Source organism: Gopherus evgoodei, chromosome 2 (genome assembly GCF_007399415.2).
Source record: "Gopherus evgoodei ecotype Sinaloan lineage chromosome 2, rGopEvg1_v1.p, whole genome shotgun sequence".
NCBI classification, from domain to species: Eukaryota; Metazoa; Chordata; order Testudines; family Testudinidae; genus Gopherus; species Gopherus evgoodei.
This window is the reverse complement of record NC_044323.1, coordinates 79,220,084-79,237,161: the sequence shown is the minus strand read 5'-3', so window position 1 is coordinate 79,237,161 and position 17,078 is coordinate 79,220,084. Positions and strand designations below refer to the sequence as shown.

The following is a 17,078-nucleotide window of genomic DNA, read 5'->3' as shown; positions in this document are numbered from 1 at the left end:
TCTATTCTGCCTGATGCTGAGAGACAGCCAGGGAGCAGCAGCTGGCATGAGTTCTGAAGCCAGCCCCATATTCTATAAGGTTTGGTAGCTGAAGAGGAAGCCTGCTCAAGAGCAGAGAATCCCTGTAGTGTGGCAGACGCAGAGAAACCTGTAGAAATGGCAAGAAGTGAGGGCAGAGAGACCACCATTCACAGAGCTCTCCAGCAGCTGGAAGACTAACTGCCCCCAGACTCTTAGGCTTTGTCTACACACAACAGCTATACCACTGTAACTATACTAGTACAGGAAGGGGAGTAAACTATACCAGTATAAAGCACCTTTATACCACTATAACTGCATCCACATGTGAATATCATTATTGCTGTAATAGTTATATTCACACACTAACCAAATGCCAGTACAAAAATTTTATATAAGCCAAACATATATGAAGACAGGGTCCATGCACAAAGCAAATGTTGCTTATTGTGACAATTCAGTTCATTTACTCTTGTAAAAAGCTCCCAGTAAGTACTACAGTTCACCAGAAAGCACACAAAGCTAATGGCTGGGGACCCAGCAGCCCATGGAATCTACATTTATTTAGAAAACTGACCCTCAGAAAACTTTTTATAAATGTTAGTAAATATGGATTGAACCCCCCCACACAAGCACCTGGGATTCACTTCTGCAGCAGGAGGCTGGTACTGATCTGACCATCTCCACACACATTTTTATTTAAAATTAGTCAGTTAACTTTAGGTGTGCTCCAGATAATACACCAGCTGCATGCAGAATTCTATAATCATAATCAACAAAAGCCATTAGGAGATAGGGAGGGGTAAGAGATTCCCCAAAATTGTTGCCTAGTCCCATCCAAAAGTTGCTCTGAGCAGTCACTGAAACAACACTATAAATCTTGTTAGTGTTTTGTTAAATCACTCTCTAGGCATTGTGCTAAAGAAAAATCCAGAAGATATGCTTGAACAACTACAAACCTGATGCATCAACAGCTGAGGTTCAGTTCTCTTTGAGAATTTCTGTTCTTAAAGTTAATTTGTGTTCTTCCCACATCGATTTAGATCACTACATGGGTAGACAAAGTATGTTTCCTGACTATTATTTGCATTAGCAAACTCCAGCTGATTTCATACTTTCTCTAACATCTGTATATCACCATGTCCTGAATCAGCTATGAAATAATAAACATATTCTATGGAGATATAATTTGGGGGATTATGTAACTCGGTTCCTTTGATTCATCAAAATGCCCACAGAGCATGGACATGGACCACAACATCATTGCATTCAGCACAAAGATTAATTTTAGAAAGGTTTGTTAAATGTTTTAATACCTTTACCACCTTACAAAATCAGCTGTGTTAGAAGGAAAAAATTCTTAAATACTGTAGATAAATTCTGTCCTAGAATAATATTTGAACTTTCATGGAATATATTTTCCTCTAATATGAGAAATTTACATCAATGATTAACATTTTCCATCTTGAATACTGTATTCAAGTTATGCCATTTGCTTTGTATCTGAAATTATACCCATTGCACATGTAATTGACAGAAAGTTAAGGGAATCTACTGTTTAATTTACAATTAAAGTTCAGCAGCAGCTAAGGAGAATAACTGCAATACACAGGTGCCTCCAAGTGATATACTGGTGAACTGCAGAACTTTATCACAAGATAGGTAGCTACAAGCATTTACATTTATTAACTGTTGCTAAATGCTGCAAGTCAAAACAAAAAATAATAAAAATAAGAATCTATAATTTAATACATAACTATTGTACTTTTACATCACTAAATGGCACATTCCTTTTTTCCTCCTACAAAGACTAAGCAATGTTTCAAATGCTGTGGTCAATTGATGATCCCATTAAATAACAGCTGATGTTTTTGTAAAATAAATTTCTCAGTAAAAGGGTTCACAAGGAAAAAAATATAATTTGGTTCCAATACAAAAGTGGCATCTGTCAAATGGTGGCTGCCTCTGATCTGTTCTACATTGTTTTTGACTGAATGATGGAAGCAGTAACTAGCTGCATAGCGGGGGTGGTACTGCATGACTTCTGTATAACAGACCTGGAATATGCAGATGACACAGCTATATCTGAATCCTGATGAACTAATCTCATCAATGTACTGAATACATTTATGGAAGATGCCAGTAAACTTGGTCTTCAGGTCAAGTGGAAGAAGACCAAACTGATGAAAGTGGCTGATGGACCTCTACTTCTACCCACTTGTAATCGATGGACAAGAAGTTGAATTCATCAACTCATTAGAGCATCTTGACTCTGTTGTTACCAAGGAGAGAGATTGCTTTACTGACATGAAACATTGCAAAAGAGTTCTCCAAGTGAAGGAAGAATGACTACGTGACCTTTGGGGTGAGTTTGTTGTCTGTTCATTTGTTTTTTGTATGCTTGCTGCTTGCCGTGTCCCTCCTTGACTGAAGTTTATAATGCAACCTGTTTGGGGGGCCATGTGCCGAGCCTACTGGCCTGCTTGTCCGGTAGTTTCTAAACAAGGCTTTGACCCCTAATTCCTTTAGCAGACCTTAACCAGGGAGTGGGGCTACTCCGGGAGAACACTATTTAAAAACCCAACTCCTAAGCGACCAGAGGAGCTAGTGAACAGGGGTGTATTGCAAAGGAGTTTAGAAAGGGAGTGAGAGACACAGATATACCTAACATTCTTTAAACTTAAGCCAATGAACACCCCACACATAAAAAAACAAAAATCAAAACAAAAAGCTACAAGAGTAAAAATAATGCAGGCAGAAGTCTAGCAGCACAGTGGGGGATATTCAATTTATTGCATGAATGCAGCATGTATGATTTACCTGCCTTTTAAATAGATAGGAATGACAGAGAAGGTTATGCTGGTGAGGGAGTGGCACTATATGTGAAAGAATGCATAGAAAGAGTCAAATATCGTAAAAAACTTAAATGAATCAAACTGTATCCTAGAATCTCTATGGACAAGAATGTCATTCTTGATTAATAAGAGTACAGTAGTAGGACTATACTACTGACCACCTGATTAGTTTGGTGATGGTGAAATGTTCAGGGAGATTAGAAAGGCTATAAAATAGAAAACTCAATAATAATGGGGGATTTCACCTATCCCCATATTTATTGGGTACACGTCACCTCAGGATGGGATGCAGAGATACATTTTTTAGACATTATTAATGACTGATTTGTGGAGCAGCTAGTCCTGGAACCCACAAGGGGAGAGGCAATTCTTGATTTAGTCCTAAGTGGAGCACAAGATCTGATCCAAGAGGTGAATACAGCTGAACCGCTCGGTAACAGTGAGCATAATGTAATGAAATTTAACATCCTTGGGAGGGAGGGGAAATACCAAACAACCCCACTACAGTATCATTTAACTTCAAAAAGGGGAACTATAAAAAAAATTAGGAAGCTACTTAAATGGAAATTAAAAGGAACAATCACAAGAGTAAACAGTAACGGGAGACTTGGAAATGGCAGAGATGCTTAATGACTTCTTTGTTTCGGTCTTCACTGAGAAGTCTGAAGGAATGTCCAATATAGTGAATGCTTATGGGAAGAGGGTAGGTTTAGAAGATAAAATAAAAGAGCAAGTAAAAAATCACTTAGAAAAGTTAGATGCCTGCAAGTCACCAGGGCCTGATGAAATGCATCCTAGAATACTCAAAGAGTTAATAAGAGGAGGTATCTGAGCCTCTAGCTATTATCTTTGGGAAATCATGGGAGACGGGGGAGATTCCAGAAGACTGGAAAAGGGCAAATATAGTGCCCCTCTATAAAAAGGGAAATAAAAACAACCCAGGAAACTACAGACCAGTTAGTGCCAGGGAAGATAATGGAGCAAGTAATCAAAGAAATCATCTGCAAACACTTGGAAGGTGGTAAGGTGATAGGGAATAGCCAGCATGGATTTGTAAAGAACAAATCGTGTCAAACAAATCTGATAGCATTCTTTGATAGGATAACGAGCCTTGTGGATAAGGGAGAAGCGGTGGATGTGATATATCTAGACTTCAGTAAGGCATTTGATACGGTCTCTTATAGATAAACTAGGAAAGTACAATTTAGATGGGGCTACTATAAGGTGGGTGCATAACTGGCTGGATAACCGTACTCAGAGAGTAGTTATTAATGGCTCCCAATCCTGCTGGAAAGGTATAACAAGTGGGGTTCCGCAGGGGTTTTTTTTGGGACCAGCTCTGTTCAATATCTTCATCAACGATTTAGATGTTGGCATAGAAAGTACGCTTATTAAGTTTGCAGACGATACCAAACTGGGAGGGATTGCAACTGCTTTGGAGGACAGGGTCAAAATTCAAAATGATCTGGACAAATTGGAGAAATGGTCTGAGGTAAACAGGATGAAGTTCAATAAAGATAAATGCAAAGTGCTCCAATTAGGAAGGAACAATCAATTTCACACATACAGAATGGGAAGAGACTGTCTAGGAAGGAGTATGGCAGAAAGAGATCTAGGGGTCATAGTGGACCACAAGCTTAATATGAGTCAACAGTGTGATACTGTTGCAAAAAAAGCAAACGTGATTCTGGGATGCATTAACAGGTGTGTTGTAAACAAGACACGAGAAGTCATTCTTCCGCTTTACTCCGTGCTGGTTAGGCCTCAACTGGAGTATTGTGTCCAGTTCTGGGCACCGCATTTCAAGAAAGATGTGGAGAAATTGGAGAGGGTCCAGAGAAGAGCAACAAGAATGATTAAAGGTCTTGAGAACATGACCTATGAAGGAAGGCTGAAACAATTGGGTTTGTTTTGTTTGGAAAAGAGAAGACTGAGAGGGGACATGATAGCAGTTTTCAGGTATCTAAAAGGGTGTCATCAGGAGGGAGAAAACTTGTTCACCTTAGCCTCCAATGATAGAACAAGAAGCAATGGGCTTAAACTGCAGCAAGGGAGATTTAGGTTGGACATTAGGAAAAAGTTCCTAACTGTCAGGGTAGTTAAACACTGGAATAGATTGCCTAGGGAAGTTGTGGAATCTCCATCTCTGGAGATATTTAAGAGTAGGTTAGATAAATGTCTATTAGGGATGGTCTAGACAGTATTTGGTCCTGCCATGAGGGCAGGGGACTGGACTCGATGACCTCTCGAGGTCCCTTCCAGTCCTAGAGTCTATGAGTCTATGAGTCTATAAGAATAAAATGCCTGCAAGCTACATGGAAACTTTTAAAAAACATCATAACAGAGGCTCAAATTAAATGTATACCCCAAATAAAAAAATGTGTAAGTAGTACCAAAAAAATGCCACCATGGATAAACAACAAAATAAAAGACTTGGGTGGAGATAAAAAGGCATCCTTAAAAATTTAGAAGTCAGATCCTACTGAGGAAAATAGAAAGGTGCATAAACTTTGGCAAATCAAGTACAAAAGCATAAATAGTCAGGCTAAAAAAGAATTTGAAGAACAACAAGCAAAAGACATAAAAATTAACAGCAATTTTTTTTTAAGTGCATCAGAAGTAGGAAACCTGTCAAACAATCACTGGGGCCACTGGATGATCAAGGTGCTAAAGGAACACTCAAGGAAGACAAGGCCAATGCAGAGAAGCTAAATGAAGTATTTGCATTGGTCTTCCCTGCAGAGGGTATGGGGGAGATTCCCACACCTGAGCCATTATTTTTGAGTGACAAATCTGATAAACTGTCCCAGATTGAGATGTTGAGAGAGGAGGTTTAGGAACAAATTGATAAATTAAACAGTAATAAGTCACCAAGACCAGATGGTATTCACCCCACAGTTCTGAAGGAACTCAAATATGAAATCAAGCTCTGTACCAGAGGACTGGAGGATAGCTAATGTAATGTTAATTTTAAAAAAAGGCTCTATAGGCGATGCTGGCAATTATAAGCCAGTAAGCCTAACTTCAGGACCAGGCAAATTGGTTGAAACTATAGTAAAGAATAGAATTATCAGACACATAGCTGAACATGATTTGTTGGGGAAGAGTTGGCATGGATTTTGTAAAGGGAAATCATGCCTCACCCAGTGGTGCTGGAACAATTTTTATAGTGGAGGTGCTGAAAGCAGAAACCATGAATTTGGGTTATTATTACCACTTCAAGCCAGGGAATGCTGCAGCACCCCTAGGTCCAGCACCTATGGCCTCACTAATCTATCAGAATTCTTTGAGGAGTCAACAAACATGTGGGCAAGGGTGATCCAGAGATCAGAAAGTTTTTGACAAGGTCTTTCACCAAAGGCTCTTAAACAAACCAAGCAGTCATGGGATAAGAGGAAAGGTCCTCTCATGGATCAGTGAACTAGTTAAAAGACAGCAAACAAAGGGTAGGAATAAATGGTCAGTTTTCACAGTGGAGAGAGATAAATACGAGGGTCTCCTAGGGATCTGTACTAGAACAAGTGCTGCTTTTATAATATTCATAAATGATCTGGAAAGGGAGTAATCAGTGAAATAGGAAAGTCTGCAGATGATACAAAATTACTCAAGATAATTAAGTCCAAAGCCAACTGGGAAGAGCTACAAAGGGAGCTCACAAAACTGAGTGACTGGGAAATAATGGCAAATGAAATTCAGTGCTGATAAATGTAAAGGAATGCACATTGGAAAACATTATCTCAACTATACATAAAAAATGATGGGATCTAAATTAGCTGTTACCGCTCAAGAAAGAGATCTTTGAGTCATTGTGGACAGTTCTGTGAAAACACCCGCTCAATTTGCAGCAACAGTCAAAAAAGCTAACAGAATGTTAGAAACCATTAGGAAAGAGAGAGATAATAACTCAGAACCCTGGTTGAGAACCTCTGAAGTAGGCATTATATCACAGTTACAGTGAAACCTTGCTAAAGAAGTAGTTCCCCTGAACCACTCACCTCAAACCTAAACCTATCATAAATCTAGTAGAAAAGAATAAATAGTCATTTCATTCACTTGAGGCTCCTCACATCTGGCAATTTCTGCTAGTTTGGGATTTAATAAATGTTTTGCTTCATCATACTTTGGTAAGGAAGATAATTTACCAGGATCTCAAGTATCAGAGGGTAGCCGTGTTAGTCTGGATCTGTAAAAGCAGCAAAGAATCCTGTGGCACCTTATAGACTAACAGACGTTTTGGAGCATGAGCTTTCGTGGGTGAATACCCACTTCCTCAGATGCATGTAATGGAAATATCCAGGGGCAGGTATATATATGTGTGCTAGCAAGCAAGCTAGAGATAACGAGGTCAATTCAATCAGGGAGGATGAGGCCCTGTTCTAGCAGTTGAGGTGTGAAAACCAAGAGAGGAGAAACTGGTTCTGTAATTGGCAAGCCATTCACAGTCTTTGTTCAATCCTGAGCTGATGGTGTCAAATTTGCAGATGAACTGAAGCTCAGCAGTTTCTCTTTGAAGTCTGGTCCTGAAGTTTTTTTGCTGCAGGATGGCCACCTTAAGGTCTGCTATAGTGTGGCCAGGGAGGTTGAAGTGCTCTCCTACAGGTTTTGTATATTGCCATTCCTAATGTCTGATTTGTGTCCATTTATCCTTTTCCGTAGAGACTGTCCAGTTTGGCCGATGTACATAGCAGAGGGGCATTGCTGGCATATGATGGCGTATATTACATTGGTGGATGTGCAGGTGAATGAACCAGTGATGGTGTGGCTGATCTGGTTAGGTCCTGTGATGGTGTCGCTGGTGTAGATATGTGGGCAGAGTTGGCATCGAGGTTTGTTGCATGGATTGGTTCCTGAGTTAGAGTTATTATGGTGTGGTGTGTAGTTACTGGTGAGAATATGTTTCAGGTTGGCAGGTTGTCTGTGGGCAAGGATTGGCCTGCCACCCAAGGCCTGTGAAAGTGTGGGATCATTGTCCAGGATGGGTTGTAGATCCTTGATGATGCGCTGGAGGGGGTTTAGCTGGGGGCTGTATGTGATGGCCAGTGGAGTCCTGTTGGTTTCTCTCTTGGGTTTGTCTTGCAGTAGGAGGCTTCTGGGTACACGTCTGGCTCTGTTGATCTGTTTCCTTATTTCCTCATGCGGGTATTGTAGTTTTGAGAATGCTTGGTGGAGATTTTGTAGGTGTTGGTCTCTGTCTGAGGGGTTAGAGCAGATGCGGTTGTACCTCAGTGCTTGGCTGTAGACAATGGATCGTGTGATGTGCCCGGGATGGAAGCTGGAGGCATGAAGGTAGGCATAGCGGTCGGTGGGTTTTCGATATAGGGTGGTGTTAATGTGACCATCACTTATTTAAATAATCACCCACCGACCGCTATGCCTACCTTCATGCCTCCAGCTTCCATCCCGGGCACATCACACGATCCATTGTCTACAGCCAAGCACTGAGGTACAACCGCATCTGCTCTAACCCCTCAGACAGAGACCAACACCTACAAAATCTCCACCAAGCATTCTCAAAACTACAATACCCGCATGAGGAAATAAGGAAACAGATCAACAGAGCCAGACGTGTACCCAGAAGCCTCCTACTGCAAGACAAACCCAAGAGAGAAACCAACAGGACTCCACTGGCCATCACATACAGCCCCCAGCTAAACCCCCTCCAGCGCATCATCAAGGATCTACAACCCATCCTGGACAATGATCCCACACTTTCACAGGCCTTGGGTGGCAGGCCAATCCTTGCCCACAGACAACCTGCCAACCTGAAACATATTCTCACCAGTAACTACACACCACACCATAATAACTCTAACTCAGGAACCAATCCATGCAACAAACCTCGATGCCAACTCTGCCCACATATCTACACCAGCGACACCATCACAGGACCTAACCAGATCAGCCACACCATCACTGGTTCATTCACCTGCACATCCACCAATGTAATATACGCCATCATATGCCAGCAATGCCCCTCTGCTATGTACATCGGCCAAACTGGACAGTCTCTACGGAAAAGGATAAATGGACACAAATCAGACATTAGGAATGGCAATATACAAAAACCTGTAGGAGAGCACTTCAACCTCCCTGGCCACACTATAGCAGACCTTAAGGTGGCCATCCTGCAGCAAAAAAACTTCAGGACCAGACTTCAAAGAGAAACTGCTGAGCTTCAGTTCATCTGCAAATTTGACACCATCAGCTCAGGATTGAACAAAGACTGTGAATGGCTTGCCAATTACAGAACCAGTTTCTCCTCTCTTGGTTTTCACACCTCAACTACTAGAACAGGGCCTCATCCTCCCTGATTGAATTGACCTCGTTATCTCTAGCTTGCTTGCTAGCACACATATATATACCTGCCCCTGGATATTTCCATTACATGCATCTGAGGAAGTGGGTATTCACCCACGAAAGCTCATGCTCCAAAACGTCTGTTAGTCTATAAGGTGCCACAGGATTCTTTGCTGCCTTTACCAGGATCTGGAGTTCTTCAAAGGTAATGGCTCTGCAGGGAACCCACACACAATGCCTCACATGTCCAGGACCAATTTAAAGCAATAGGGGTGGGGGCGGAGGGAATGCACACAGTGATTCCAGGAAGCAAATTCTCCAATAGAAGATGTAGAGCAGTGGTCCCCAACCTTTTCCGTGGGGCGGGTGCCGGGCAACTAGCCACTGAGGACCGTGACCACCGGACAAGCAGCCACCGAAATGCCATCATGAAGCAGCAATGTCAAGAGGCATCACTGCCGAAATGCCGCCGTAAAGCATCATCATCAAGAGATGTTGCTGCCAAAATTTGGCAGGATTTCAGCAGTAGCGCTTCTTGATGTTGCCACTTCTCAGCGGCATTTCGGCAGCTGCTTGTCTGGCAGCCAGTAGGCGGGTGCACATGGATGCCCCAGCGGGTGCCATGGCACCTGCGGGCACCACGTTGGGGACCTCTGATGTAGAAGATTGGTACCTCTTACAGTCCATAATCTTCTTTTGCCAGGAAAAGTAGCCATGGAACTATATATTTTCTCCTTTCTCAATGCTGCTCACATCAGGTTTTAGTCTACATACTCTCTGTACTTAGTTTAGTTAGATAATGTTAAGATCAGTTGATATATTTGGAGCTTTCTAAAAATAAATGTTACTGCTTCTTGTTCCTGTGTCTTTTATAATCCTAGAATAGTGGGTCTGGAGAAGGCAGATTTGTGTATCTACTGATAAGATGCCATAACAGATCAGCATGCAAATTGTTTGAAGTGAAGGGCACTTCCTCTGAGATGTGGATTAAAACTGCATGGCCTTTACCACCTGGGACAGAGGTGAATGTGAAACGAGTCCTAATGTCATCCTATTCTACCATATGCATTTGCACAGGCACTTTTGTGATGGCAAAAATATATTTTCCAATTTAATTCATGTTTTTGCTTCTGAAAATACAGCCACTTCAGCCCCAAACATTCAAATTTTAATCATGCAAAGTGCTTTCCTCTACAGTGAGTTGCTCATGCCATATTCAAGGATACATGAAGATATTGCCTCAAACACACAGCTTTTTCTGTTGGTCAATCTTCATTAGGACTGTCTCAGTCATGGAAATATCCAAGGATTACCAAAACAAAATAAAAGCAGACTATGAGCAGACTGCTTCAGATATGAATTCATAAGAGTCAGTCTAATTTATTTTGTAAGTTTTGCATATGTCCAAAATAGAAATAAACTCTTCCATGAAGGTTGTCTCAGTTGTCTCTCAAATGAAGCCAGGAGTCTGTGGAAGAGCTAACTGATTAACATTGTTTAGAATGCTCAAATTATATTTTTCAGAGTTGTTCTTCAGCATCACAACTTGAATGCCCTACTCCTGCAGACTTATGCATGTGGTCCTAGCAAAATCATGCCTGTCATGATCAGACTATTGATGTCAATGGGATTACTCGCATACATAAAGTTAAGCATCTAAGCAGTACAGTAACAGAACATTAGTTTATAATCTGTTCAGCATGTATATCATTTCTTCTTCTGCATTAAGAAAACACCTGGCACTACAGCAACATAAATAAATACTTATATTATTAATAATAATTTTATCTAGGAAGAGATGTCATCATTTCCAGCTTTTCACTGTTAAAACAGTGCTAATTTATTCCAGCTAGAAATTTTGGCATTTTTGGAATGCAATGTCACCCTCCAATTGCAAAAACTGACTTTAGTTTTCTCACAAATGAGCAATTCTTTCAAGGTAAAATAGCAAAATGCTTTGCTTTGGCAAAACTATAATGTTTCACTAATAGTCAAGATATCTTTGTGGGTCTCTAACTCTCTGCAGGCTTCCACACAAATACAGCATAACCACAAGTTTGTAATGGAAAGTTGCCTTAAAAATACTGGAAACTAATTTGGCACATGTAAAAATCAGAAAACAAAATGGTCATGCCTTACAGAAAAAGTACATTTATAAATAATTTACCAAAGGTTAATAAATGATTAATAGATGTTATAGGCCTGTTACAGATGTGAGTAGCATACATTATAGACGCCTGTAAGCACATCAGTAGAAGGTGAAATAGATGGTTATAAACAACCTGTTGACTCGTGGGACTGTATAACAATTGATTAACTATCTATTAAAGCATTTATCAATCATTTTTAAATCTTTATCAACTATTTATAAATGTACCCTTAATATACAGTGTAACTAAAACCTGCTTCCCTGCCTCATTCTCTTGGGAAAGTATCTTCTGTAGATTATATGTAGGTCTCTTATGTCATAAAGTTTTCTTATGGATGCAAAGTGCTGCAACATCACAAAATTGCCTGAAAGGGCTTTCTTTCTTAGTCCTGGAAAAATATAACAAACAATGTCTGAATTTAAAGTGAACAGGACTCTTTCAATTCCCTGTTAACATAATTACCATAACATAATAACCAACAAATGTATCATTTATTGGAAATATGACCTATCAAAATGGCTACTGTACAATATGCACTTTAATATTTCTGAAAAATATGAAAAAGAACTCTGCTATTACTGACACTAGTTGACCTGACTGAAGTATTGCAGCATGCACCTAGCTCTTGGATCTGTAAAACTTCCAGGTACCAGGGGGCTTCTCAACACACTCCGATGAGCCTTGACATCCCTTCTACACAATAATCAAGTGTGCAAATTTTTCAGATGTGGGCAAACTACAGCCTGTAGGCCACATCCAGCCTGTGGGTCCGTCCTGCCCAGCCCCTGAGCTCCCGGTCCCTCCCCCGCTCTCTGTCCTCCCCCGCAGCCACGCCGCCGTGTGGGCCGCACTCTGGCCCGCCGCTCCCACTGGGCAGTGGGGGGAACGCAGCTGGCTCCGGCGAGGTGTCGTGGCTGCGAGCTCCTGCTGCTGGTAAGGGGGCAAGGAGTGGGGGGTTGGGTAAGGGAGCAGGGGATGCTAGGGGGCAGTCAGGAAGGAGGGGGCGGTTGGATGGGGGGGAGGTTCTGGGGGGGTGGTCAGGGGATGAGGAACAGGGAGGGTTGGGATTGGGAGTCCCAGGGAGCCTGTCAGGGGGCAGGGATGTGGATAGGGATTGGGAGGGCAGTCTGGGGACAGGGAGCAGGGGGCAGTTGGATAAGGGGCTGGGATCCTGGGAGGGCAGTTAGGGCAGGGGGTCCCAGGATGGAGTGGTTAGGGGACGAGGAGCAGAGGGAAGTTGGAGAGAGGGTGGGAGTCCTGGGGGGGCTGTCAGAGGCAGGGGTGTGGATACGGGTCGGGGTAGTCAGGGGACAGGGAGTAGGGGCCTTGGATGTGGGCAGGGGTCTCAGGAAGGCGTGGTCAGGGGACAAGGAGCAGGGGGGGTTGGATGGGTTGGGGATTCTGAGGGGAGCAGAAAGTGGGAGGGAGCGGATAGGGACAGGGGCCAGGCTGTTTGGGGAGGCACAGCCTTCCTTACCCGGCCCTCCATACAGTTGCGCAACCCTGATGTGCCCCAGACCAAAAAGTTTGCCCACCCTTGGGCTAGGCGATTTGCTATCAGTATCTTCAACAAGAAATACTACATATAAGATGACCACAGTTGGATTACCGACATTAAGTTTACCTTTTAAGCCAATGTCCAAGTCATCATGGAAAATTTGATTCCTCACATAGGTTACTGAGTGGTTCCAAGCTTAAGGAAAAGAGCCTATTTCTGGATGAAAAAATTATCCATTTGAGGTGTCAGACATGAAGCAACCAGTATCAAGTCCAATGGACACACATAGTTCTAGATTACAGGGAAAAGATACTTTTTAAAGTCCCCATCTCTAAAATTGTCAGAGTGATGAGAATATAGTTCTATACAACAAAAAATGTCATCCAATAATATTAGATACACACCCAAATTTGATTTCACATGCAGAAATGTTAGCATTCCTTGGAAGTGTTAAGTCTGTGATATTTTGTGATTCTACTGAGATTATAAAATAAATTGATGAAAATTTGTCCATTTTCAGGTAGAGACAAAATTAAGACTTGTTGAGACTAAATAAAATTTTTTTGTTATCAATTAAAAGTACAGTAGCCATGGTAGCTTTCACTTTACTATTTCTATAGTCATTACTTCTCCTTTCTCATTAGACAAGCAGGCATCTAATTTTATCATCAAAAACAGAAAACGTTTTCCTCAGCATTTCCTGCTGGTTTAGCTACCAGCTTCTCTTAGGTCTCCTCCAACAATCTAAGTCTTTATGATGGTACCCTGAGTACATCACTAAAGTGATGAGCATGCTATAAAAACCTAGATAGATTAGACAAACCCTGGGGAAAGTCCCCTGAAGGGGAGAGGCCCACAAAAGAAAAGCAGGAATTCTGAAAATTTCTTACTTTGTTCTTTTCTTGTCCAGCTTGATTGCGTTAAAGGCTACATATAATTGGATGGAGCATTACAGAGTTAGATATCACATTAATTGAACTGTATCATTTTTGGGGATCTCTCTCTTTGCATTTTATAACAGCTTTTTAATATTCATGTAAATAAATATGATATTTTCATGAAAGTCACTAAGCATGGAATGGAAATGCATTACGAGTGGTGCAGATTTTAATAGATCTTCTCAAGAAAGATCTTGTGGAACACATTATTTTCCTTTATTGTCAGGAGTAAGCAGTTTTGCTACATTGAAGAAAAGGAAAACTGTTATGGTGGATATATGCCTTCTCATTGCTTTTTCTCAATGATATGAATGTACAAATGACATTTTATACAGAAGGGATCAAATTAACCCCTGTTCAATTAGCACAAGACCCTATATACCACTTAAGCTTCATATAAGTTGTTTAATTGGCATTTAAGTAATGGATAGAGATTGGTGTGAATTTAACCCTAGATGTATCTGGATTTTAGTAATCCATTTGATAGAGTTCTTTTTACTGTTTGAGAAGCACCTAGATACTATGGATAGGAGGGATATATATGGAAGATAGACAGAAAATTTAACTTACAAAATCAGTTAAAACTGGCTTGGTTAAGACCACCATCACATAGACTGAAATCTTACTGAAGAAGCCTACACAATAATGTATTGAGTTGGAAAAAAGGTATCTAGTGGAATGCCAGGTTCAGTGCCAGCCTACTTAGCATCACCAGTGAAGAAAGGTAAACAGTGTATTAATGAAATTTGCAGGTAATACCAAATTGGGAGGTAATGGGACACCAAAGAAGACCAAAAAAGATACAAAGGAACAAAAAACATTAGAAATATGGGCCAATTTTTTTTCGAATACATTGAGTCAACACACTATATATGGTGCTTACTTACAATTCTTCTCCTTGTTTTGCCTTCTTGTCTGAAACTAGATAGACCGTTCCAAAGCTTCCTCTGCCAAGTTTCTGCTGAAGAACATATCTTCTTGCAATCAAGGTTTCGGAGGAAGTGGAAATACGTGCAGAATCACTGATATGTTTAATAGCCTCTTGGAATTTCAGCATTGCTCCATGTAACAGAGATCACATTTATTTATCTATAACGTAGCTTTCAAATTCAAGTCTCCTTAGTAATGCTCCTATTCTTCCAGTGATGTTCACAGGACAACAACTAAAACAGAAAAATAGATTAGATTTTATGTAATATTCCAAAGTATTACCAAGATGTTCAGGCTGTTAATTATAATACCACACCTCAAACCATCATTTTGTAACCTATCAAAAGCTCAGGGCCAATCAAAGGGGGGGCCAGGAGGACCATTTGGCCTGGGCCTCAAGCTCAAAGGATTGCTCAAATGTAGACACTTGTTAATTTTTTGGCATTTGATACATTTCACAACTTGTTTTTATGCACATCCCTATCGGACCAACATATGACGCAGTCTCTCAGCTTAGAGCTGCAAAGTTAAGCAAATAAGAGATGTGATTTGGTAAAAGACATTTTTTTATTAAGTTATATAGATTTTGTCATATTAAAGAGTTAAAAATGTTCATAAATATTAATAAAATATATCAGTTCTGATGGCATAAGATTAGACTGTGATGAAGGTATCCTCTCAGATCAGCTGATTATATAAACAAACCATTACTAGTGGCTGGTGCTGGATCAAGTGCGTGTTGACAGGTAGAGAATTGTTACATTTTAGTGTCCTTATAGTTTTATGTCTAGTTGACTAAGGAATTATTTATGTGTGAGAATTCCTCATTATAATCTTCATATGGTAGCTAAAAGAGGTGACTGGCTGGTTGGTTGAGCCCTAGCTTGGTAGCTTGGCCATCATCATAGGCTTTCATAGGCTATAGGCCCAGATTCAAGGTGAAAATTTGTGAGGACAATCTTATACAGTGACTTTTGTGAGGATACATGTTTGAAATGTTGGACATTATCCCTCTGTCTGTATCCATGTCTGTTTTTACTATATATATGTCATCCCTTTGTCTTCAGCTCAGCCTGTTATATTATACCTTGCGTGCTTGAGTTTTGATTCAGTGATAAGGATAATAACCTGTCTGACAGTTTCATTTTGTGTTCTTAATTAGTATTCCTTCATTTTAAGTCTTTTCAGCATTTGTGTACCATTCAGCATTTATGTAGATGTTTACAGTGGAAGATTTCAAGTGTAGATAAGCTACTTATTTATAGCAGAATATTTCAAGTGTGGATGGGCTACATATTGATCAGATAGATCACTATGAAGAGGAGATTTGAAAGTGGTGCAAGCAAGAGATGGTGAAAACAACTGAGTGAAGCAGCAGCAAAAAGCTCAAATCCAATAACTTCATTTCTCAAACCACTGGAAAACACACCTTACCCAACAAACAATGCTACAGGTAATGAAAACTCCACAACTGCAACAGGTGATATTTCAATGCTGATACCTGAACATGAGGACAGTAGTCAAGAAGGAGATGTGCCAACAGTAACAGATGCAGCAGAAGATCCTGTGTTCGATCAAGAAACTCAACAGCAACAGGAAAATGTAGATCTTATGCAGCAAGAGCAATTCATGAGTATTCCAGGTTTGACTGTGGCTGACATTGGAATAATTGACAAGAGCAATCTTTTCTTCAAATTAGCTGTTTTGAAATTCCAAGTAACATTCCACGAGATGCTGATAATCATGCTTTCCCTACTCGTCTGCTGACAAAAACTCTTCCAAATGGTGAGACCTGCACAAGACACTGGTTATGCTGGAGTACGAAGAAACAATCTCTGTACTGTGCACTCTGCTTCATTTTGAACAAAAGTGCTGCAAATGCATCAGATCTCTCTGAGCAAACAGGATGGAGCATCAAAAGACATTGGAGGAAGTTGAAAGACCGATTACCATCACATAAGAGTTCAACGTCACACAAAGAAAAAATGGTTACTCACCTTTCGTTAACTGTGTTCTTTGAGATGTGTGGTTCATATCCATTCCACTTAGGTGTGTGTGCACCACGTGCACAGCTTTTGGAAAGTTTTTCCCCTAGCATCACCCATTGGGTCAGTTGTGGAGCCCCCTGGAGTGGTGCTCAATATAATACCCTGCCAACCCGGCACCCCCTCAGTTCCTTCTTGTCGATTACTCTGACAGAGGGGAAGGTGGGCAGGTTTGGAATGCATATGAGCAACACATCTCGAAGAACAACAGTTACGAGAGGTGAGTAACTGTTTTTTCTTCTTCAAGTGATTACTCATATTGATTCCAATTAGGTGACTCCCAAGCCTTACCTAGGCAGTGGGGTTGGAGTTAAGGAATGCTGATTGTAGCACCACTCTACTGAAAG

The 17,078-nt window shown here is 40.9% G+C and overlaps 1 protein-coding gene across 3 annotated transcripts in view; it reads right to left on the bottom strand.

Moving 5' to 3' along the window:
- The window catches only part of NEK11 (NIMA related kinase 11), a 172,461-nt gene extending 157,546 nt beyond the window's left edge, over nucleotides 1–14,915 (bottom strand). For 2 of the 3 annotated variants that reach the window (XM_030551096.1, XM_030551097.1), the window contains exon 1: nucleotides 14,644–14,915. In XM_030551096.1, the coding sequence (XP_030406956.1) occupies nucleotides 14,644–14,813 (170 nt within the window). In that variant the 5' untranslated portion in view covers nucleotides 14,814–14,915. The remainder of the gene's footprint in view (nucleotides 1–14,643) is intronic. The other variant, XM_030551098.1, reaches the window with a different exon arrangement.
- Nucleotides 14,916–17,078: the final 2,163 nt, after the last annotated feature.